Genomic DNA, 24,210 nt, shown 5'->3' with positions numbered 1-24,210 from the left:
ATACTCATGGATCCCACTGTACCAAGGGAAAGTAAAATGTCCTTGTCCCCCCCCCCCCCCTCAGTTTTGGATTCCAATCGCCGCCACCTATACTAAACGTTTATATTCTTTATGCTGAAAGTTGTGGCTCAGAATGGTGCCGACAGTTTTCTAGAGTTTATTCGTATTACCCTCGAGGACGCGTTGATCTGATGAAGTTTACAGTCTTTCCTATATAACCCGAGACACCGAATCAAGGCCAAACTCCTACACCAATGAAATTGCAGCTTGTTCTTACCAATGAGATTGAGCTTTAGCAAAGAAGTTAACTTCCGGACGATGAGATGTGCGAGAAGCAATTGGCGGTGAGGGAGTTGCGATTCGTCTGTAAACTTACTGTTTGGAAAATCGAAGTGTTTTGGAAGAATTTCATTTTATAAGAGTCATGATAGTGAGGAGATTGGCGCTAGGACATCAAAAATGAAGACTTCGTACAATTCTAAGCTGAAATAATTCCTTGTGGCGTTCGCAGTACGTATGAGTCGGTTGAGTGAGTTGTTTTATTTGTAACGCTTCTAGCGTATCCCTAGTTACAATCTGAAATAGACTTTGCACAGGTCGTTATTTAGTTCATAAATAAAATATGGGAAGCATTTCATTGTAATTCGAATACAGATACTCTAGTCTCTGTCAGTGATTTAGGATGATGTGTTTGGGAGGATGATTTTCGTAACTAGCTTGAATGTTCAAAACAACTTGAAGGAAGCTTGTAAAACATACGAGTTATTCCCAGAGTAGATGTGTACGAAGTTGAACTTATCAGCGTATACATATTTTGTAAGATATTACATGTGTTGGACCGATGTAAATTATTTTTATCATTAGAATGTGGATTTTGACGTTTCAGCCGTTTTTACTGCAGCTTTCTTTCATCTTTCAATGTTTACAGATAGTTTCACAATTGTGTCAAATTTAGGAAAACAATTTGGTTATTATGTTCTTATTCTTGATTACATTATGTGAGCAGTTTCACATACTAGAAATCTTATACTATGAGACTACACTTCCTTTTATATAGATGTAGAACGATCTATTGAGATATCTTCTTACAAACGAAGATAACAAAATCTTAAGTAATCGCTAAAACTCCGCAGTATGTGTCAACAGAAGTAAATCGAAATCGAACCATGTCAAAATTGCATTCGTAGCATGATGAAATTGCAATAAAACAAAAGGAACTTGGGCACGGCTTATTTTAGATTAATAGTTTTTAAATTATATTTTCAATATGCTTATTTCATTCCTATAGAAAAACGTAAATGACATTTTATGAGCAAACTAATTATTGGGTTGTCCAGAGACTTTATACAGTTTCTGGGACTGAAAATAAGATTTTTTTTCATATTCTTTTAGCAGGTAACAGTATAGTTTAGTGAAAACAAATTTCACTCGTTTATTTCCTAATTATTTACATTTGTACTTACCTGTGGTAAATGTTTACTTTCCTTCGGACACCTATAACTTCTGAGTTTCGTCAATTTTTTACATTTGTACTTACCTGTCTGCTTCGCGGATCATTTTTTAACGTGTATTCACGGTTTTTTTATCAATTTTTTTTTTAAAAAAGTGTTTTTGTAACTGAAGAACGTACGTTTCCGCAAATGGTTTGTGGGGCTACGCATATTTTTTTCGAAACTAATTTTTAACTATTGTAGCCTATTGTGACCCAACTTAACCTAACCTTACCGGAAATTGTTCATGGGGCTATGTATGAATGGTTCGTGGGGCTATGCGTCAATGGTTGAATTTCCGCTATGAAACATCACACAAAACACCTTTCAGATGTTATACAATACTACAAGAACTTATTACGGTAAGTAGTTTCTTCTGTAGAAATGAAGAAATCTGTCCGAAGGATAGTAAACTAGTACCCAGGGGGTTACATAATCGAACGCACGGAACATTTGATTCATGTAGTTGACGGTAATGGTGGCAAGAGCTATCATGCATCGGAGATACATTAATGTCGAAAAATACATGATTTACTGGCCGAATAAGTTGAACGAAGGCAGAAAACACTTCCACGAGCTTTCAAAAGTTTACAGAAACTCAGTTCCGTAAGTAGTTTCTTCTGTAGATTTGAAGAAATGTGTTTTCACTATAACATGGACTGCTTGTTTCCTCTAAATAGACTAACAAAATTTATATCCCCTGAAAGTACGTACCTTCTACTTCCATTTTCCGGTGTTACTTTTCCGATTACTATTATATTATTGCGCGTAAAAAATGTTTTTCCTGCTACTAAAAGCAATGCATTTCTCTATTCGTTCACGTCCATATTGTTTACGCACAGTTGCTGTCATTTGTTTCGGGGTCTTCCTCTCCGCACAAGAGTTTTGCTACCTTGTGTTCCGATGTCGGACGAGGAATGCCTACGAGGTTAGGTTAGGTTCAATTAGCATAAATAGAATGAAAAAATATTCTTTGGGCTAAGTGATCTAAACCAAGCTAGCCTACAATAAAAGTGTTTTTTCCCGTGATGTCAGAACACAAGGTTGCTCAAGTGTTGTGCGATAAGTGAGACCCTTCGTTTCGCTGAATTAGAGTTGATTTGTCGCTCAGAATTCCACCTACACACACACACGGTTTCTTTCATTATTTCAGACGAGAAATGCTTACAAGGTTAGGTTAGACCTGTTAGGTTTGGTTCCAATAGCATTGAAAAATCTTTTTCCTGCTACTAAAAGCAATGCATTTATCTATTCATTCGCATCCATATTGTTTACGCACAGTTTCTTTCATTATTTAGACGAGGAATGCCTACGAGGTTATGTTAGGCCTGTTAGCCTAAATAAATGGCATAAATACAATGACATATTATTATTATTCAGGTTAAGAGAACTAAACCTAGCTACCTAACAACGTATGCATTTTTTGCTTTCACTAGATTTGTGCAGGAATGTGTGCCACCATGTCACTTTTTCCTTCCAAGAGCGCCAATCCTGGATACGTATTTCTCGTTTTTTTAAAGAAAAAAGTTTCCGCACCTTCAAACTTACTTTTCGCGATTACTAACTACAAAACATTACCAAAAAATTATGAACCGCATTCCTCCTAAGCAGCCCATATTCTGCAGTCTCACCATACATGCTTAGCATGGACAAGTATTCTCCGTTGACAAGCGATAATATGTATCGTAGACTAGTGGGAATGATTGTAGAAGTAAATCGGAATCTTACTAGAATGCATTTAGGGATTTTATTTTAATACTCAGAAAACCATACCTGACCTGCCTAACTTAACCACGAAAGCATATATTAACAAAATCTTAAGTAATTGCTAAAACTCGGGGGCCGTTTACCCACTGTACCCCCTCGAGAATTATGTCGAATTTTCTTTTAATCGACAGATTTCATTGTTTTACATAATACAAGAGATGTTCCAGCATTAGGAAAACACATATATCAGAGATATTTGATCCCAAGGAATTAGCCACGTAAGTTAAAACCTGCAAGTTCGGAGTACTTTCGCTGCTTTGTGTTAGTAGAAACTGTTTGTATGTACACTAAAATAGTGAAAAAAAAACACTGAAAATAACTATTAGTACCAAACCTAACTACATAAAATTATAGCTGCTGTTGTGGAAAGTCGTTTTGGGTGCTATATTCACTTCGGGCTGTTCTGGTTCACAGTTAAGTAAAATACTAAGGTAACAGACATACTTTACTTCACAATAACACATTTCTGAGAGCTAAAATCAACTGAGACCGTTCATAAACAACAAAATCTTCATAAACCATGCAAGATATTTCACTTTGTCTAGGGGGTACAGAGGGTCAAGGGCACCCAACTCCGCAGTATGTGTTAACAGACATAAATCGAAATTGAAACATGTAAAAATTGTATTTGTAGCATGATGAAATTTCAATAAAACAAAAGGGACTTGGGCCTAACTAACTGTTATCATTCCATATTGGGGCAAATGTAGTTTTCAAGTTTATAACTGTCTGTGGTTGCTTTTTCTAGTGGCCTGTCTGAAAATCCTTTTTTTTTTTTTATTTAACTAAAGTATTGAGTAATCTGAATTATGTATTTAGTGTAGGCCTACTCACGTGCTTCTCGTCCCTCAGTGCGATCCGCGGTCAAAGGTGGCCTAGTTCGATCTTCCTCTGCCTCACCAGTTTGAGGTATAGAAACGTACGCCCGAAGGAAATGAAAAGATTTCTGCCTCTACCTCCCTCGCCCCCCCCCCCCCCCCTGCTGCAATGGTTGAATGCACGTGCTTTCATGTCACCTGGTGTATCTCCTATAGGACAGATAGGGGATTGGTTTCCCTTCGATTTCTTTGTAAATCCTCTCAAGAACTTACGGGGAAATTTTCTGCAGTACTCATGTTCTCTGTATTTACACAACTTTTTACACGTACAATATGTATGTATAATATGGATGTAGTTTTATTTTTTATGAAATAGAAATGTGTTATGTGCAGACAGTAATGTTATGCTTTCTATGTTTCCCTTTTTTTTTTTAAATATGACATATATAGTGATTAATTTAGAAATATTTCTTCAGGCTCTCTCTCACTCTCATTTTAGTAGCGTTTTATTTATTTCTCTTGGCTGTAACGGATTTATTTATTTGGGCAAGAGAACACGCGTTCATATTGTTGTGGCTTTGGTTTATTTTACTTTGCTTTTCTGCCACATTTGGTTATCGTGAAATTGAGAATGAGTGATGATATATGATGAAATTGATGAAGGAACCTCATATGAACAATCCAGGCCGGGATTCGAACCCGTGATGATCCCGCATTCTTGTTCCTATGTGTTGTACTCTACAGTGAATAATGAAATAATTTGGAATGAAAAATGTATCTCAGAACTAAAAAAGTCAAATGAATATTATTGAAGAAACTACAAAAAAGTGTGTTTTGTTTCTGTGCATAAAGTGGACTTAAGACACCAAATCAATCAACCGTGTGGGAGTGGTTATCACAGCATGCTGGGACACCAGGAGTTCCGGGTTTCGAACTCCGACCTGGGCATGGGTGTTTTTCCCTTCATTAATTTTATCGGATCATCTTCGCAATTAACCAAATGTGACAAAAAAGCAATGTAAAAAAAATCAAATCATTGATTGATTGCTTGATTTGGTTCATTTTACTTTGCTTTTCTGCCACTTTTGGCTAATCGCGAAGATGATACGATAAAATTGATGAAGGGACACACACAAAGAAAACCCATGGTCAAACCAAAATTCGAAACCAGGATCTCGGGCTTAGCGGTCAAATCAAATCATCTTTTATTTTCGAATGGGGGTGGGGGTTACGTGTACTTTTTTTTTAGTACTCGTTCATCATTTTGCAATCTTTTCCTGTTATTGGCGTTCTATTTCTTAGGAATACTGGGCCCTAAAGAGGGGAGGGGCATGACCTGCACCAACTTCTCCCCCCCCCCTCTAAACCAGTGGTTCCCAAAGTGTGCGCTGCATCACCTTGGGGTGCCATGGCTGGCTTACAGGAGCACCGTGAAATGTTCCAAAATATTCAATCAATGATATAATTGTTCCGAATATTTGCTTATTTAGTACTTTTACACAAAATATTTCTGAATTTTAAATATGTGTTTAATTTTTACCTGCTCTAAGCAAAGCAAAATGTCTGGTGCCACTGTTACCTGCACGATCGTTCTGTGCTTTGTGACTTCCATGCCTTGCAATGTACTGTTTCAACATTCAAATTTGCACCACTGACTGTTTTTGTTGAAACATCATGTTAAATACATAAGATGATCCTCACAGAAAGAAGTGAAGTTTGACTGTGGATAACATGAAAAAAAATGTTATGTATTCTGGGTGGTCATTCTAGGACCATGATAAAATTCAACTATAATTCCTGGTTTTCAAGGCGAAATTTTCAAAAATTCAATGGTACAGGCAGATATTTTCTCTATTTCAACCTTACGTATTACAACCTCTCACCACACACACACACACAAATATATGTTAACAATATAAAGGGTCTCTGCGATTCTGATGTATCCAAAAATTGAAATTTTGTTTTTTAACAGTTGCACCTAATCAGTATTTTTCATGAATTTTGAACCATTTTACAGTTTTTGGAATCTACTTCAGGCTTTTTAGATCCTATTTTAGGAACCTAAAAATCCGAGGTCTGCTTATGACTTGAAGACTTTGGCATAGGTTTTGATTGTGTGCTGCATTTTTGTGCAGATTGATTTTTCTTGCTGCTCTTATATGTTTGTGAGTAGGTTAGGTGAGCCAAGTTTGATGCTTGTTATAGTTGCTCCTTTACATGTTTAGGGTCTAACTGTTTATACATTTTAAGTAAGTTAGAATTGTTAGTTTTGGTTGCCTTTGTTTTCCACTTGTCTTCGTGTTCTGCCCAAAAATACATTTTCCATGCAAAGAGAACACTTTGAACAGCAGTGATATGTGAACATGATCACTTGCACAACCTAATTTTAATTACATTATTTCTCGCAAATCCATATTTTCTGCATGTTCAAAGTGCACAACTAAGTTTCTGCACATTTCAAACTTGTTTCTACATTCATTTCCAGTGTACTAAATGCATTCCCCATTGATGTTGGTGTCTTAGAGGTAACATTTATCTTTGCTAATTTTGTACACGCTTAAGCAAAAGCAAGTTTCAGTTACCCATCGTAACTTCCATACATTCCAGTGATTTCTGCCAGTTAATATAATTTGAAGTTTCAACAGCATGGCGCTCAACATTACAGTCAGCGAATTTGTTGAAGAAAATGAAGATATTGAGAACTATTTCTTGCATTTTGATCAAATCTGCGTCATCAGTTTCAGCACCTAGGATACAACTCTGACACCACAGGTATACGGCTGTCAGACAAAGACTTGGAGGCCATCCTCAATTCTCCGCCACCTCATGACAAATCACAATTACATTTCTTCATTGGAGTGACATACCCAACTTAGATTTGCAACTTCACTTCTTGCTTTCTTTACTCAAGTAAAATGTCTCTTCAAACTGGAACGACAGCATCATGGTGGAACTTCGACACGTCAAACCTATTGTACCTTTCGATCCAACAAAGCCAATTGTACTTATCACCATTGGGTCCCCGGGTTGACGGCAGTCTGCAGACCATTGCCTGCTCTTCCACCACCTTCAGTGAGACGAGCGGAGAAACTCCGCTTGTTGTAATGTTTATCTTTTATCCAGATCGAGCCATTTCAAAACATTCATCCAATAGTATAAAAAAAGAATGTTAAAAACTGTACTTACGTATGGGAGTATGTTGTTTCTACTGTAGAACGACGTTTCGGAGATTGACTATCTCCTTCTTCAGGTTCGTATAAAAAAACTAGGTACTTAGCATAGTACTGCGTCGAAATGTAATATAAGGATTATGGATAAGGGTTGGTTTGGATACATTTAAAATATTATGTTTTCGCTCTAGAGGTATGTAAAAAGCTCATCGTTCACTAAAAAAACTTGCACAATAAACCTATTCTCAGGTAAAAAAGTTAAAAATCTAATAAAACCTGCATGAATCGCTATACAACTTGCAGGTTCGGCCATTCCTACCCAACTGTGCATCCTAATCCACACGAAGGTCAATTCTCCACGAATGCTTCCCCCTCCCCTTTATTTTCTCATTTCCCCTTATTACATAACAAATCCAACGTAAATTCACCTTCTTCCCGTGCAGCTTGGATAACTTCCAGAGTGACGTGGAAACCGATATTGGGTTCAATCTTCCACACTTTGTCCCATTTTTTGAGGAAATTGATCCACCCTTCTTCCAAATTTCCTTCATCCCTATTAAGATTATTCTCCCCCCCTACAAATATTCGCTGTTTCATATACGTTTCTTCCTAACTTCCTCCCCTCTTTTCTAATTATCTCTTTTTTTGCGATTCTATGCCCACTTTCCAAGATGTGTTCTGAGAGACCCGTTTTGGGAACTTTTTCCCTTATATCCTTTTCATGTTCACTCCATCTTTTACCCATATTTCAACCTGTCTGTCCTATGTACTCCTATGTGACATTCTATTCGATAAACCCCCTTCTGTTTTTCCGGTATTTCCCTAGTCATCTTTCCTTTCTTATAATCGGTAAAGTATTTTTCTACATTCTTTGGGGCTTTCATCAAACTTCCCTGCACGGGAAGAAGGTGAATTTACGTTGGATTTGTTATGTAATAAGGGGAAATGAGAAAATAAAGGGGAGGGGGAAGCATTCGTGGAGAATTGACCTTCGTGTGGATTAGGATGCACAGTTGGGTAGGAATGGCCGAACCTGCAAGTTGTATAGCGATTCATGCAGGTTTTTTAGATTTTTAACTTTTTTACCTGAGAATAGGTTTATTGTGCAAGTTTTTTTAGTGAACGACGAGCTTTTTACATACCCCTAGAGCGAAAACATAATATTTTAAATGTATCCAAACCAACCCTTATCCATAATCCTTATATTACATTTCGACGCAGTACTATGCTAAGTACCTAGTTTTTTTTATACAAACCTGAAGAAGGAGATAGTCAATCTCCGAAACGTCGTTCTACAGTAGAAAGATCATACTCGCATACATAAGTACAGTTTTTAACGTTCTTTTTTTATATTCTGGAATTGTAATACGCGCCAAACCTACAAAATGCTATTCATCCAATAGATTGATGAGATGGTCTCTACTTTTATCTTCATACTGATATAATTCATTCCAGCAATGTAGAAGTTGCTGACATGCTAAGCAGGTTGCTTACGCAAACACGTAATACAATACCAGCTGGAGAAGAAGAACTTCATGCATATTTTCAGATAATGCTTATCAAAAGATAGATACTTGAAGCTTTCCAATGAAGTGTATTTCATTTTTTACCTTCCACAGAATACAATTTTACAAACACTGAAACAGAGGGATCAATATTTTTGATGTGAATGGTAACTTAGATTTGTTTGTAACATTTGGGAACTGAGTGTTCTCTTAGGAAGCTCTCAGGCTGAAGGAACACGACCAGCTGCACATATTGCTTATTGCTTGCATGTCCCTCAGACTGGGCCATTTTCTCAGTGGTGTGCAGCATGTCACTTCTGTTGTTCACACATGCGCTGTAAGTGTTTTGCTTTAGACTGAATGGGCCCGTGTTGCTTGTCACTTCTATCTGAAAACTTAGATCATTGTCTATATTGTGTACTAGCCTATTTGTTTAAATTTTGAGGGTGGCACCTTTTAGGTTACTCTATTTCTGACGACACTGAAGATAAAAGTTGCCTGTTCGTTATTTAACATTACCTTTTTTCTGCTATTTTCAGCTAATTGTAATTATGAGGTTGATTGATGATTACATGAATTTAATTGTGGGATGCTAACATATAACATCCATGTCCAGGCTGTGATTCGAACCTGAGAACTTCAGGGGTCAAATTCAACCACTTAATGTGCTCGCGTACCAAGCTAGCAATTACTGGTTATTTTTGCTTCTGGGCCCTTTCCTACAAAGACTTCTAGTTGAATCTCATAAACAGTTGCCATGCCATTGTAATCTTTATTATGGAAGTGCAAATGTGTATATGAAATTGTCTTTGTATACATACAATATATAAAGAAGTATGTGATACATTTAATATGAGTCATTTGTGCAATAATGGAAATTAAACTATGTCAAAACTACGACTCTAACTACAGCTACAGTGTTTATCCCTTCGATGAAATGTGTGTTATTTTTCCTAACACATTTCATACTTTTTTAGGTTAGCATTTCCAACACCTTTCAAGATTATAATGGATCATGCTCTAATCTGCACAAAAGTTATTACAAATGATGATCCATAGTTCGAACACAAGTTAGCAGTTCCCTACTGCAAATCTTCATACAACATATTAGCAGTACATCAAGTAAGTTTTACTATTTCCTTATAATAAGCTAATTAGGAATATTTTCCCCAACCAGAATTTAAGATAATTTAGTATGCTTGCATGCTCTTGAGTGCTGTAAAGTCAAGCAAGGAGATATTCTTTGTAGTTTTAGGGTAGACTATGAAGAGTTTTTTCTTCTTTATGGTTGTTTGCAGTTAGTAGGCTCAAATGCAGCAGAGATTTGTCATGTCAAATTTGATTAGATAAGTGACAATAAGAAAACTCCTTCCACTATGTGCCAGTGCATATATTTTAGTGTACCAGAAAGCAAATGAATGTCATGAGTTCACGCCAGTTGTGTGTAGTATGCTGTGAAAATTGAGAACATAGGGTGCACAGTGAGACACATTTCCCGTCTTCATATTTACACTGCTTTTCTGCTAATTTAATTAAACTCTGTGAGGAACACACTGTAAGGTTTCACCAGAATATCGGTGAGATGGGTCACTAGTACGGGGGGCCAGGGGTAGAAAAATACAGTGCGCCTGAATTTTTAAATTAAGTTTTTTTTTTTTTTTAATATATATTTTGAGTTCACTTACTAAAATTTCCATTACCATTTTGAAAATAAAAAGTACAGTATGTGCTTTTTAATGCTTGTGTGTTTTCTACATCAGGTGTATCATTAAATATGACTATCATATGTGGCTCAGTCGGTAACGCGTCTGACTACCATGCTCAAGGTCCCGGGTTCGATCCCCGGCCGGTTCAAATCCGGGAACTTTTCTAACGGTGAAAGCGGCCCCGGCGCCTACCCAGCGTCGAATAACATGGGTACCTGGGGGAAACCCTGGGGGGTAAAGGCGGTCAGGGGCGTGATGCTGATCACATCACCCCCACTCACGACCGGATCAAGAAAGTGTGGGGCGTTACCCCCACACCCCCTATACGCCTTCATGGCGTGGTGCTATGCACAGGGGAACACTTTACCTTTTTATCAATTTTTGCACTGTTGCTATCCGAATTTTAAAACCTGAAGCGATATGGTAGAGTCTGCCATATGTTAGATTCTATTGCATAGTTTTTCATGCTGTTGCCAGTAAGGATGTCCACTTCGGAGCAAGAATGAATACTTGTATTAATTAATAAATTAGATGTTTAAGGTCAGATTTTATAGCTTATCTTAGTTGGATTCATGACTTCCTTAAACATTTGAAAGAAAAGCTGTCTCCTGAGAAAAAGGGGCTCGCTTCTTAATTATTTTTAGTTTTATCTACTCCTGCCGGTGGCAATGAGCTAAATGTACTACAACCTTCATGGGAGATTATACTCGAGGTTTGGACGTGAGCAACTACAAACTGCATGTAAAGGAGATCCATTCCATGGATCTTCGGAGGATAGGTTTCTTATGCAATATTTTTTTTCTTTCGAAATAAATAAGTGACAATATTCTGAATCTCCTTAGGCTGCATTTCTTTTGCCAAAATTCATTTAAAATTTCTGACACTGTGGAGAAAGTGGTTTGCATGATCAGCATACTCAAAATGTATTCCCAATGCAGTTCTCAAAAAGTTATAGAGCTGTGTTGTCTTTGTTGCTCGCAGAGATGCATTACCATGAAGTACAGAAGAGTGCAGCACAAGCTTTGCTACATATTTTGTTATTTGTAATCCCATGTATTTGAATTAATAACTATTGTCCCCCTCCTGAATTTACATAATTTAATCAATTACTTCTACTGCTATAGTTAATAGTAATATCTCAAGTGTAGTCGATATCAGATTTCACTTTGTTCCTTGAAGATGTATTTAAATGTATAAATGTATTTAATCTTTCCTTTCTCCATTTCTTTTATAGATTACTAATTATGAGTGCCGCAGGTCATCCTCCATACCATGGAGATAATAGAGAGGTTTCCCCAAAAACTCACAGAATTGAATTTGCATCGAAGTTAGTGCAAATGAAATCGACAGCTGATTCAGTCAAATCTACCACATCAGTAAGTAGGGTTCTTTAACTTGTTCCATTTTGTGTGCAAGTAGCCTGTGGAAATTCATGAATTATTATTACTTTCTTGTACAGGATATCAACAGTTTTATTTGCTCAGTCAAATGGAAAATACTGTTAATGTGCAGTTGTGCCTTGCATAATGTTGGAAATGCTAGGAATTTACTAACTTGTAAGTTTCTCAAAATACAGTACATACGATATATTTATAGAAAATGCATACGCTACCGTATATATGCACATCAGCCTCTCATTCATTGTTTTTTCAGCTTTCGATACTGTGGTCAGTGTTTGTTTTAGTGCATTTATAACCATCATTTTTTACGCAAATTGCAGCCAGGTCACTTCTTCTGTGTAAAGTACATTGTCCCATGCGCTTGCTTGTATAAGATTATGAAGAGAGCCTACTGAGACATTAATCCTGTGTGACGATGTTCGCATGCATTTCGTTATGCGGGTCATTTCCCATTCCATGTGCACATTCGTTGTGCGAAGGACAACTGTATTTGAAATTTCCTGTGACTACCAACTCCACCCAGCAATACAGGGTGGCTACTCACCGGGAATTATGCGTGAATTTTTCTCTGTAGACGTGAGAAATTGCAACTCTTATTAATCCAAATCCAATTGAATTTATACATATTTATAAATGCCCTGACACAAGTTTTTCACAGTTTATCTTTTATTTTTATCGAGGAAGGAAAAGGAAGCTGCATGGAAAACAAAACAGAGTTCTCTAAATCCATTACTTTGTTAGTGTCAGAACAATCTATCGGGCAAACATAAGATATCTTAACAGACTTAAGTCATCTTGATTAAGTAAATTTTGATTTAAAATTCTTGTATAATTAACAATTTTTCGTACATTAGTATCCTATAACACTTGTGACTTGCGTTTGTATATGTATTTCAAGTCTGAATATGTGAAATTGCAAATGTAAACTCTGCATCTTAAATTAAATATTTTAAATGTAGTATAAACAGTTGAATTGAATTAGTTTTTGGATACATTAGAATCACACCGACCCTTTCTATTGTTAATATATTTGTGTGTGTGTGTGATGAGAGGTGGTAATACGTAAGGTTAAAACATCTGCTTGTACTCTTGAATTTTTTTGAAATTTAACCTTGAAAACCGATAATTATACTTGAATTTTATCATGGTCCTAGAGTGGCCAACCTGTAATAGGAATATGTAAGTATATTTGTCTTTTTCCCTGAATTTAGTTTTACTTTTGTGTGTGACTTGTGTTAATGAACTTACTTCAAGGTAAGACAGGCGTGGTAAATTGTTAAACATGAAATGTAGACACTATTTACTGCTACGGTCTTTCTAGAGTCTGAAGTATGCTACAAGTTAAGGAAAATGTCAGAAAAGTTATTAATTTTGTAGCAAAGTTTGGAATATATTGTAACATATATTAATTAAATTTATCATTTTTACATCCCTGCATTTCACATAGGTGAAGGTTATGAATGTCCAATTAGAATGGAAATTTTTATTGTATGTAATTAAGGTAGTTTTATAATCAAATTTGCAATTTTTGTTCACCATTTTAACGTCGTAGTGTCGTTTTTTTATACTGCGTTGGTTCTGAAGTGTTCTAAATTTTTGTACCAAGATTTTAACCTTTTATTCTCCATAAATATGTGCCCCTAGTAATGTTATATTTTCAACCCCCTCTGTGATTATAGCTAAATGGTGTGTGATAATTCTTGTTTCTGTAGCGGAAATGCATCAGAGTACAAGATATCCTAATTATCACTGGGTTTATGTATATTTCTTGAAATCATATTTTATGACATGCTTAAAACGTGGTAAACCAAGTTAACGTGCAGTTAGTTGCCTACAATTTATGTATTGTTATTTCAGGCACAGGTAGCACAGCTTCGTCCAACAGGAACTACCGTTAAGACTCGAACTCTAAATGCCGTTGCTGGTGCTGCAGCTTCTGGTTCAATTGGAATTACAACTCATGTTGTGACAGCAACAGACGCTTCTTTCAAACGCCGTAAGTGCATGACTACCTTACAGCATGTCACCTAGTGCAATTTTTGTTAGTTGTTTTATTAGCTTTATTTACTTTTACTGCTTTCCTTCATTTTGATTATTTATTTATTTATTAGTCATGTTTACCTTTAAGGTGTTTAAGGTATGAATTAGGCCATCAGAAAATGCACTACTTTTCTTAAGTCTTTTACTAGACATCAACATGGTATATTTAAATTTGTGGAACAATCAAGACATTAAATGTATTTTATTGCTTACCAAGATGAGGGAACTGGAAAAATGTTTTGCTTTTTCTTCCAACTCGCTTCTTGGTTGGATATATTTTTTGTATAAACACACTATTTAATTTTTGTTCATTTCATTCCGGTATTGTTGAATCAACTCCATTCGCTTTAATACTGTGCAAAATGAGAACACTTTATTTATTACCATGTTAAAGCATTATTCAGTAGACTTGAGAGTTATTTTGAAGTCCTGGAAGAGTTGTAAATTTGATTAAGCACAGTAAAATGCAAATCCTATCGCTACAGTTAGCAAAAAGAGGCAGAAAAGCAACAAAAAATAAGATCGATTATGAGTTATAATTGGAGTTTTGTTTAGTTGATAACTGCTGTCAGATGATTTTTTGTTTTATTTTCTTATTCTCGTGGTTCAGAGCATGTTGTCTTTACAAGTGATTAATTTTGTCTTGCTTAGTTCCTCATTCTGGATTAAATGAAGGTTTATTGACGCCAGGTCACCCTGTTGGGCTCACCGTTACGCGGCAGCCTGCAACAACCACGTTAACCCTGGTCCAGGCAGCAGCAAGTTCTTCATCTTCACGTCCTGGCCACGTCTCAATTTCCACTCCATTGGCAGTGCAGTCTGGGACTTCGGCTACACATATTTCTAGTTTTCATGTACCTAGAGGTAAATATGAGCATGACTTCTTGAGGTATGCACTATATACTTTAATGCCAATGCTTATGCTTGTTTTTGACGGAAAGTGAGCTCTTGTGAGTGCATATTTTTATACATAGGAAATCTTGAAATAAGATGCATTTGGCCATTTATGCAATTATTACAATGAGAGTGAAGACTGCAAAGTCAAAAGTTTGCAGCAACAAGAGCATTAAGCCATTTGATACTACTTTATTTACATGTGTATAATGTGCACTTTTTCACAAATTTTTGACACCCAAATTTTTTAAAGTAAGCAGTTTATGTTAAAGTGTCACTTGTCACTTTGGTGTGAAATCTTTCTCAGGTTACTACAATATACTGAGGGGGAGTCGGTAAATAGGTCACAAACTGGTGTGGGATAGCTGGAAATAATAGCAAGTAGTTTCTAAAGCTGTGATTAGGTGACAGCACAATCCATAATAATTCAGTTACTGGGGGGTAAAGGCGGTCAGGGGCGTGATGCTGATCACATCACCCCCACTCATGACCGGATCAAGAAAGTGTGGGGCGTTACCCCCACACCCCCTATACGCCTTCATGGTGTGGTGCTATGCACAGGGGAACACACACACAGTCACTAGATTGCAGACGCACGCATGCGCAGCTCAGTTCAAAAACCATGCTCAAGATGTGTAAGGATATTCATGAGGAAATCTCTTCCATGTAGCCGCATAATGCAGTGCACAACCTCATGCAAATCAAATGTTTCACAGGTGATGAAGATGTTGAACATGAGGTGCGACTGTGGCTGAGACAGCAGCCCAAAAACTTTTAGGAAGCACGTTTTGGGGGACCGATAAAGTGATGAGATAAGTGTGTCAATGTTGGTGGAGATTATGTTGAAAAATTAAAACTGTTTCCAAGTCAGTGTCTTGCTTAGTACTCTTTTAATAATAATACTTACTGACTTACCCTCGTATGTATTTGTATTAGAAAGAAGTAAGATATCATCATTGGAACCAGCTCATAAAAATAGTAACCAATTAGTCTTTACGCAAGCCAAATGAAAATAACGCTATATATAGTGAGTTATGGATTTTCATTTTTATATAATCTTGTTATGCTCATTTCAGGCCCAGCAGCTGTTGCAAATATATCAGCTCCTCGTTCAGCTGTGGCAACACCTATTATTAGGCCAGGATCAACCCTACAGTCAACAGCAGTAACAGTGTCATCAAGTACACCAAGGTATGTGACAAATATATTGTAGCATGACGTCGGATATAGCACGGGATCGAGTCACACCAGGATGTAGCTCAGTTAAATGAGTTAGGTTTGTAGTTAAGTTTTAGTTTGTCTCTCGCTGAACCACCTGTACCGAGTGGTGCGGATGAAGGAATGTTGGGAGCCTAAGCCATTTGAATGCTACTCACCCCCTTGCTTGGTTGTTCTGGCCCTCTACTTCTGGCATCTGCGATGGTCGGATGGAAGCAGGTGCCCGCTGGAGAGATTGTTGGCGGTGATAAGAGGTGGCTGGCGATTCGGCGGCAAAATTCACAAAGCACTGATTCTCCAGACTCGGGCTGGTTCTCCGTAGTCTGGACTGTTTCTTGAACTGCTCGCTCGTTGCCGCCTCGTAATGTCGCAATCTCTCAAGTGGCAGATGTCATGGTCTCGTCGGTCGAGTTGCTGATAATATGGAAATTGATTGATTATCTCCAAAGGTTTTTATACATGAAAATTCTTGTTGCTCGGCTCTGCATCCGGTGGAATTTGGGGTGAATGAGCGTTCAACTGCCAAGCCTCAGGACGATGTGTTAGTAAAATTGATATTTTCACTTTCATGCTCCCAATTCCTTCATCAATATATATATAAGGCAACCATAGCATAACTTACTATAGAGTCTGAGGGTATGACATGAATGTGCCATTGTGTTTGTCTCATGTATTTCAGGAGTCCATCACATCATTCATCCTTGTTGTTTCATATTACCAAATAGGTAGAAAAGTGACATAAAAATGTCAAAGGTTTATCATGTGTTTCTAAGCCGCACGTCAGGCTAACTTTGCAGCAGGTTTTATGTATCAATTCGCGCAAGAACTGAGCTCAGAATCTTGCGTGCCAGTCTTGCTTCAACCGCCGAGTTGCTTACATCGCAGACACTGAGAAAATCTGCAGTGTTACCAACCGCACAACACATCATAACCCGCATGCATGTCAAGCGGAATGTATTTTTGCTTCTTTTTGTCTCCTGAAACATAAAATTTTTAAAGTTCTTTCTGTGCATAGATTATGTAATAAATGTGTCATAGTTAATATAAATCGCGAAATATCATCGAAACATGAGAGCATGTGTGTATATTTAGAGCACAGATAAATATATCTTTATCTGTGTTTAGAGCAAGAAAATAACAAAGGAGTAATCAACGATAGACCCCTCTTGACAAATTATTGTTTTTGGTTTAGAAATAAATAAATTTATGAAAAACTTGGTTACTTAGTTCGCAATACATCCGTTACTATAAAACACACTTCAAATTATACCACCAAAAAGAGCATGATTTGTTATTGGTGATATATACAATGGAGTGCATTGTCTGCTACTATTACTGTTTGGTTTCAAATTATAAATCACTTCATTAAACCAGGATTCAAATCTTGGTCTTTCCATTTCTTGCTGATAATCACCCTTCCCTTTGTTTGAATGGAACAGTAAAGGTGCACCTTCAACAAAGCCTTCATTGCCGCCAGTGGGTCAAACAATAAGCCTTCCCCCTCCCCCTTTCTCGTAGATTGCTTCAGCCCTGGCGGTTATTTTGCATGGTGGTATCCTCCACCCCCCCCCCCCCCCTGAATTCACTCATGTCTCGTCCAAATAATAAACATCCTTCTTCTCACGGCGATATGTTTTAATACCGTGGAGATTCTTTTGTCGTCAAACAACAAACAATTATTTTTTCTTCCTAAACTCAAACCGCAAATAATTCAATACCCGTGACACTGTTCTTGCGCACATTGACGGCAAATCACCTCACAACCTATTTTATTTTTATCTTGTTGCCGTAAGGAGGAATATGCATTTAAAACAACTTGATTGACTTTGAAGAGCTTTTCCTTTCGGATGATGTCCAAAATAACACTCTGGTACGTGCTGAAGGAAACTTCGATTCAGCCATTCTCGCCGCTGTATAGCACGATTATGAATCACGATAAACATAGGGTTAAAATAGTGGGATGTGCAACACTGATATCACGGATTCCACTCTCTCTGCAACGTATTCAGTCTCGCTACACTCGCTCTTGATCTTTGGCAAATCTGCGGATCCAAGTTCGTCTGCACAGTGATTGCAACCGATCAAGTCCACACCTGTTAATGGATGTATTATTTTGTCTCTATTTTACAAATTAAAAATTGCAAGTATGCAGTTGTGTCAGAATAGAACCCTTCTTAGCAGAACTATATTCTTGCGCGCACGTTTGGATCTACATATGCGAAAACCTGCTGGAAAGTTAACTTGACGCACAGCTTACTTAATGTGTTTGTTCTTATGAGGTATAGGTTTTTCAGCCTGTGGTTTTATTTTTTTAAAGATATTGACACATTTTACAGCTTGGTGTAGGTTTTAGTTAAGAGCCTTTTCCCTGTATCTTCATATGGGCGCAAATAGCCATAGTGCTGATGCACACACAGTAGCTTTTGATAACAAGCATGTGAAAGAAGTGACAGAAGTGACAGAAAAGGAATGAAGTTAAATGAATTTAAAACAGTGAAACTGTCTCATTCATACCAATATGCATATTTTGTTTTTGATAGAAACATGAAATGTTAAATATGGTGCTGTAATGTTCATTTTTCATGTTTTCAAAAGACAGAAGTTATGTTTCCTGCCATGTTTTGTCACAAAATAATGCAAAATAAGCTCTTAACATGGAATTTAAAGTTTATATACCAACATTACAAGTTCTGAAGTGTGAATTACCTTGAGTGTTATGCAATTTCATGGAAAATTGATTAATTCTGCTGTAAATATTTGAAAAGCAAAAATATCCTCTTTTACACAAGAGTTTAGTCTGGTGACTACATAAATATGCTATAAAGTAAAAAAAAAAAAAAAAAGTAAAGTGCTCCCCTGTGCATAGCACCACGCCATGAAGGCGTATAGGGGGTGTGGGGGTAACGCCCCACACTTTCTTGATCCAGTCATAAGTGGGGGTGATGTGATCAGCATCACACCCCTGACCGCCTTTAACCTCCAGGGTTTTCCCCAGGTATAAATATGCTATTAGAAATTAAATGTTTATTTTGTGTAAGTATAGTTTATGAATCAAATTCATCATTTTAATACCAAAATGTCATTTTATATGCTGCTCTTGATCTCTAAATGTGCCCAGTTTTCATGCTGAAATCCTGATTTTTTTTTATTCACCATAAATATGTGGCCCTAGTCTTCACCTGTGGTTTATATTTTCAGTAATGCAGATCTTTTGTTTCATGTAGCTATACCTCGAATATACGAACATCTGTTCCTTCAACATTAACTCAACGTGCAGCTAGTCCTGCCACCTCTGTTGTGGCATCTGGGACTACTTGGATATCACCCGCATGCAGTGCATCTTGTGTAGGTTCAACCAGCATCACGACTGCTAAGGGATCCTCGCCAGGGCCTATTCTGGCTCCAGCCAGAGCATCTGCAATTACATCAGGGTATACACCAGTCAGGAATGCTTCAATGACAGGTAATAAACTTTGAACCAGTATTTTCTTTGAAATGGTACTACAATGCTTTAAATATTGAGATTCTTCAGGGGAGTGAAAGATTAATCCGTATCGGCTGATTTAGGATGTAAAGATCTAATTTATATACTTTGGTTTTGTAAAATCAATTCCTAAACACAGTTTCATCCTAAGCCAAAATGTATTACAGTTACCAGTTACATGCATTAAAAGAGGTGAATGAACCATTCAGGTTCATCATGAAACATTTAGCCGACTCCTGTGGTGGAGTGGTGCTAACCATGTGCTACGATGCCAGGGACCCCGGGTTCGAATCCTGGCATGGGCATGGATGTTTGTGAGTGTTCATTCATCATATCATCAGTCATTCCCATCTTTGCAAATTACCTAAAAGTGGCACAAAAGGTGAAGTAAAATAATGCATATTTTGTTTTTGATGAAAACATGAAATGTGAAACAATAGATTGTAGTGTTAATTTTTCATGTTTTCAAAAGGTGTGAGGTGCATTTTGCTACCATGTGTTGTCGCGAAATGAACTGCAAAATAAGCTCTTAAACAGAAAATTTGGGGTTTTATTTACCTACATGACACCTTCTGAGGTCTGTAGCCTTACTGTGCACAAAGTGGACAAAACACCTTCTGAGGTGTTATCCTGTGAGTTATGCAAATCCCAGAAAATTGATTAATTCTGCTGTAAATATTTGAGAGGCAAAAATGGACTCCTTCACACCAGGGTTGGCAATTTGCCCAGGGTTTTTTTTTTTTTATAAAACCCAGGCAAAATGGGGTTTTATTGGGGTTTTTTAGGTTATGTTTATAAATATATATATTTTAAAAATGAAATACATTTTTCCCTGATAGTAATATATTGGAACATTCAATTTGTATTGTTTTAGTTCACTGAATCAAAAACTATTTAATATTTTCTGTTAACATAGTTGAGAATTGACAATCAAGGTCTCACACCTTGAAATGATTAAACTAAAAAACATACATAACCAGCACCACATAAGACCATTGAGGGTTCATGCCTACCTATAGACTGTCTGCCTCACTCCCACCTGATCCTACTCTGAGGTGGGAGGGAGATCATCCAACTAGTTAAGGGGTTATGTGTGGTCAGCACGACGAACCCCCAGTCGTCATTGTAGGTTTTCATGACTGGGTTACGCTACTCATTCGTAGCTCCCCAATTTAATCATGATGGTGAGTGTTCACCAGTCTCATACACAGGCCGGAAATCTCAGGAGACTCAAACCTGCACACGTCCCATAGTCAGAGCCCAAAGCATGACTGCACAGCCACAGTGCGGGACAAATGATTAAATTATCTAAAATACTATGTTCTGAAAAAATTGACTTTGGTCAACCTCCGTTGCAGAGTGGTTACAGCATGCTGCAATGCCAGGGGCCCGGGTTCGAATCCTGGTTTGGACGTGGATGTTTGTGTTTGTTTCAATGATAATACAGAGAATATAGAAAATATTGATGTGTGAAAATTGAGAGAAATACTGCTTAGGGGTATTACTTTTATTACAAATGTAAAAAAGAGTAGACAGGCTGGCTGACTGCCATGCAGAAGACCTGGGTTTGAAACTTGGTGTGGGTGATCTAAGGTCGGAATTTTTCCGGCCTTGTCCCTGCATGAAGCAGCTTGAACTCACCCAGCCTCAAATCAATGAGTCCTGGGGGATGAAGGCAGGTGGAGTTTGGTTGTGATCACATCACCTCCAAAATGGTGGAGATCAAAAATATGTTGGGCCCCACCCCCTTATCCCCTGAATGTGCCTCCATGGCACGGTGCTATATGCACAACATATGGTAGCTGCACACACACTTTTAAATCTGCTTCAATGCAGTTTGTTCACAATTTTGTTTTCCCATCATTTTTGTGGGTGTTTTAAGTTTAAATATCCCCTCCGTGTATTAACCATGCCAAAATTATAAGGCTGACATATTTGTCTTGACTGATTTCATCCAAATAAAATACTGTATCTATGCTCCAAAATATCTGGTGGCTATGAAACTAACAGTTCTCATGGACAAAACATTAGTGTCCCACATTTGGATCACAACATACATATGCACTATATTGTTAAAAAATTATTTGTCGCACTATAGCTTAAAAAATACCCTACAATATTTAAGTGTCTTTTCTTAATGTTCAAAAATGTAGTTTAGGCAGATATTTGAAACTGGCATCAGAATTTGGAGCTCCCTCAGAATATGAAAATCAATTTTTCATCCACAATCTTGAAATGCTTTCAACAAATGCAAATGCAAAATAAAATCATTCCCTGGGTGTACGTATTTGCGACATACATTTCAGCTTAAAAACTCTAAATTTGCTACAGATATCATGGTCTCAGAATTGGTGACTTTCCCCCACCCTTCTTAAACCACACATTATATTACAGAGTTTTTATTAAAAAACTTAAAGCTCCAGTAATGTCCTAATGTATCTGAGACTTGGTTTTCTTAATCTACGAAAATCTAACCTCAAATATTTGCATAACTTAAAGCTCTCTCAAGGCATGTTATCTCGTCCACCATCTTTAAACATGGTCACAAATTTTTCTCAAATACAATATGACAACAATCCTTTAAGTTATCTTGTAACCCTAAAAATTGCAACTCAAAAGCTTTACATTTACGGCAAAATGTATGTTTGCGATTTTACCACCATTCCTCTCCTAAACTATGAAATATAAAAAGTTTTACTGCAAAATTGCGGACCGATGGATTATCTACAATGTCTGAGTTTAGTTCCTTATATTCCGAAAATGCATTGTAGACAGACAGTTTTGGGGAAAAAGAGAGCATGGTATAGAGTGTGCGTGCAACATGAGAAATATCACAGGGTGGCTACTCACTGGGAATTAATTGAATTCCGGGAATTATATGTGATTTTTTGGCTTTGGGAATTTTGTATGAATTTTTCTCCATAGACTAGAAAAATGCAACTTTTATTAATCCAAATACAATTGAGTTTATATATATTTATAAATGCCCTGAGGCAAGTATAGGGTGGTCCATATTGATGGGTCGCATTTTACTTTGTATTTTCAAACATTATAAATATTTTAACATTTTTCTAATGCATAGTATTTGGAAGCCTGAGCTTGGGAGTTTATATTATTTCAATTTACATTATATTGTTCTAATGAATTATGGTGCTGTGGACTCTGGTTGAAATTGCTTAAATGGGAAGCGTTCCTCACTATTGGAAGCTTCATTGTTACATCACAAAGGCGATTGATAAAAAATTCAAGAAGCACAAAGAACCATCTCTGGAAGTAATCTTGCGTACTGTGAAAAACATCCATGAAGTAGCTAATGCCGACTGGAAACCTTCACCGGGACGACCTCGAACATCTTGTATTGAACGCCTGGATGCAGCCGAGCAATACCCTAACCATAACAGTTAATCTGAGCGCCAGAACGTCATGTTAATCACGTTTTTCGTTCCCTAAATGAGTCGCTGGGTGCTACACAAATGTGAATGCAACAAAATGTTGTCACTAGTCATATAAGACTAGTGCCAGTGAGAACCCTTCAAGGACAATTTCCCCGATCGCCTCATTTCCAGATTCAGCCATATCAATTGGCCATCCAGATAACCATGTACAACACCACAGGACTATGTCCTGCATGATTAACTAAAGGAAGTGTACACCACAAGACCCCAAACAGCTGCTCAACTCAAGGGAAACTTGTGGAGGGAGATAGAGGCCATTCCGACCGATTTGCTGCACCAGAGTATGGACAGTATGACTTCAAGAGTCCAAAAATGTTTTCCTCAAGGTGGTGCCCATCTACGGCATGTTACCTATATTCAAACAATGAACAGTGCAGTAAACTCCTGTATCTTGGTTATGTATTACACATAGTGCATAATAAATGGCTTGTTTCATTTCTAGAAATGTACATTTGAAATGTGTCCCATCAATATGGACCACCCTGTATTTCACAGTTTAGCTTTTATTTTTATGGAGGAAGGAAAAGAGAGCTGCATGGAAAATAAAACGGAATTCTTTCAATCCATTTACTTTGTTGGTGTCCTTTGCAGAACATTATCTGACAGATGGAAGTTTATTGCAAAATAAGATATCTTGAATTTGATTAGGTAAATTTGAGTTTGATATTCATGTATAATTAACAATTTTTCGTAGATTCATATATCCTGTAATATTTGTGACTTGTGTTTGTATATATATTTCCAGTCTGAGTATGTGAAATGGCAAATGTAAACTCTGCACTATAAATTAAATATTTTAAATATATATATATAACATTTTATTGAATTGAATTAGAAATTTTTGATACATCGGAATCACAAAGACCATTTATATTGTTAATATACTGTATTTGTCGGAGGGGCAGGGGGTGGTGACAGGCGGTAATACGCAAGGTTGAAATAGAGAAAACATATGCTTGTACCCTTGAATTTTTGGAAAGTTTGCCTTGAAATCCGTGACTTATACTTGAATTTTATCATGGTCCTAGAGTGGTAACCCTGTATCAGTTTTTCATTCACCATCTTGAAACACATTGTTCAGTTTCGCTCACATGTAATACCTTTGCAGTCTGTCAAGTTTTCTAGCTGCAGAAACATGTTATCATGATCACTAAATAGATGACTTGTCTTTCTTTGGTCATCCACCCCACTCATGCTCCTCCTAAATCGTGCATTATGTTTCAGTAATTTTATTGTGAATTTACAGTGCAAGTATTGTCACAA

The 24,210-nt window shown here is 37.1% G+C and overlaps 1 protein-coding gene across 4 annotated transcripts in view; it reads left to right on the top strand.

Annotated features, from left to right (window-relative positions):
- The first annotated feature begins 309 nt into the window (after positions 1–309).
- The window catches only part of Sap130 (Sin3A-associated protein 130), a 75,340-nt gene continuing 51,439 nt past the window's right edge, over positions 310–24,210 (top strand). Inside the window, exons 1-7 of one of the 4 annotated variants that reach the window (XM_083122655.1) lie at positions 310–510; positions 9,728–9,872; positions 11,691–11,832; positions 13,714–13,852; positions 14,587–14,760; positions 15,867–15,981; positions 19,233–19,471. In XM_083122655.1, coding sequence (XP_082978781.1) covers positions 11,701–11,832; positions 13,714–13,852; positions 14,587–14,760; positions 15,867–15,981; positions 19,233–19,471 — 799 coding nt within the window. In that variant the 5' untranslated portion in view covers positions 310–510; positions 9,728–9,872; positions 11,691–11,700. Of the gene's footprint in view, positions 530–9,727; positions 9,873–11,690; positions 11,833–13,713; positions 13,853–14,547; positions 14,761–15,866; positions 15,982–19,232; positions 19,472–24,210 lie in introns of all 4 variants that reach the window. The other 3 variants (XM_083122651.1, XM_083122652.1, XM_083122653.1) reach the window with 3 other exon arrangements.

This window comes from Lepisma saccharinum, chromosome 5, assembly GCF_977018435.1.
Source record: "Lepisma saccharinum chromosome 5, izLepSacc3.1, whole genome shotgun sequence".
Taxonomy (NCBI): Eukaryota; Metazoa; Arthropoda; class Insecta; order Zygentoma; family Lepismatidae; genus Lepisma; species Lepisma saccharinum.
This window is presented reverse-complemented; position numbering and strand designations above follow the sequence as displayed.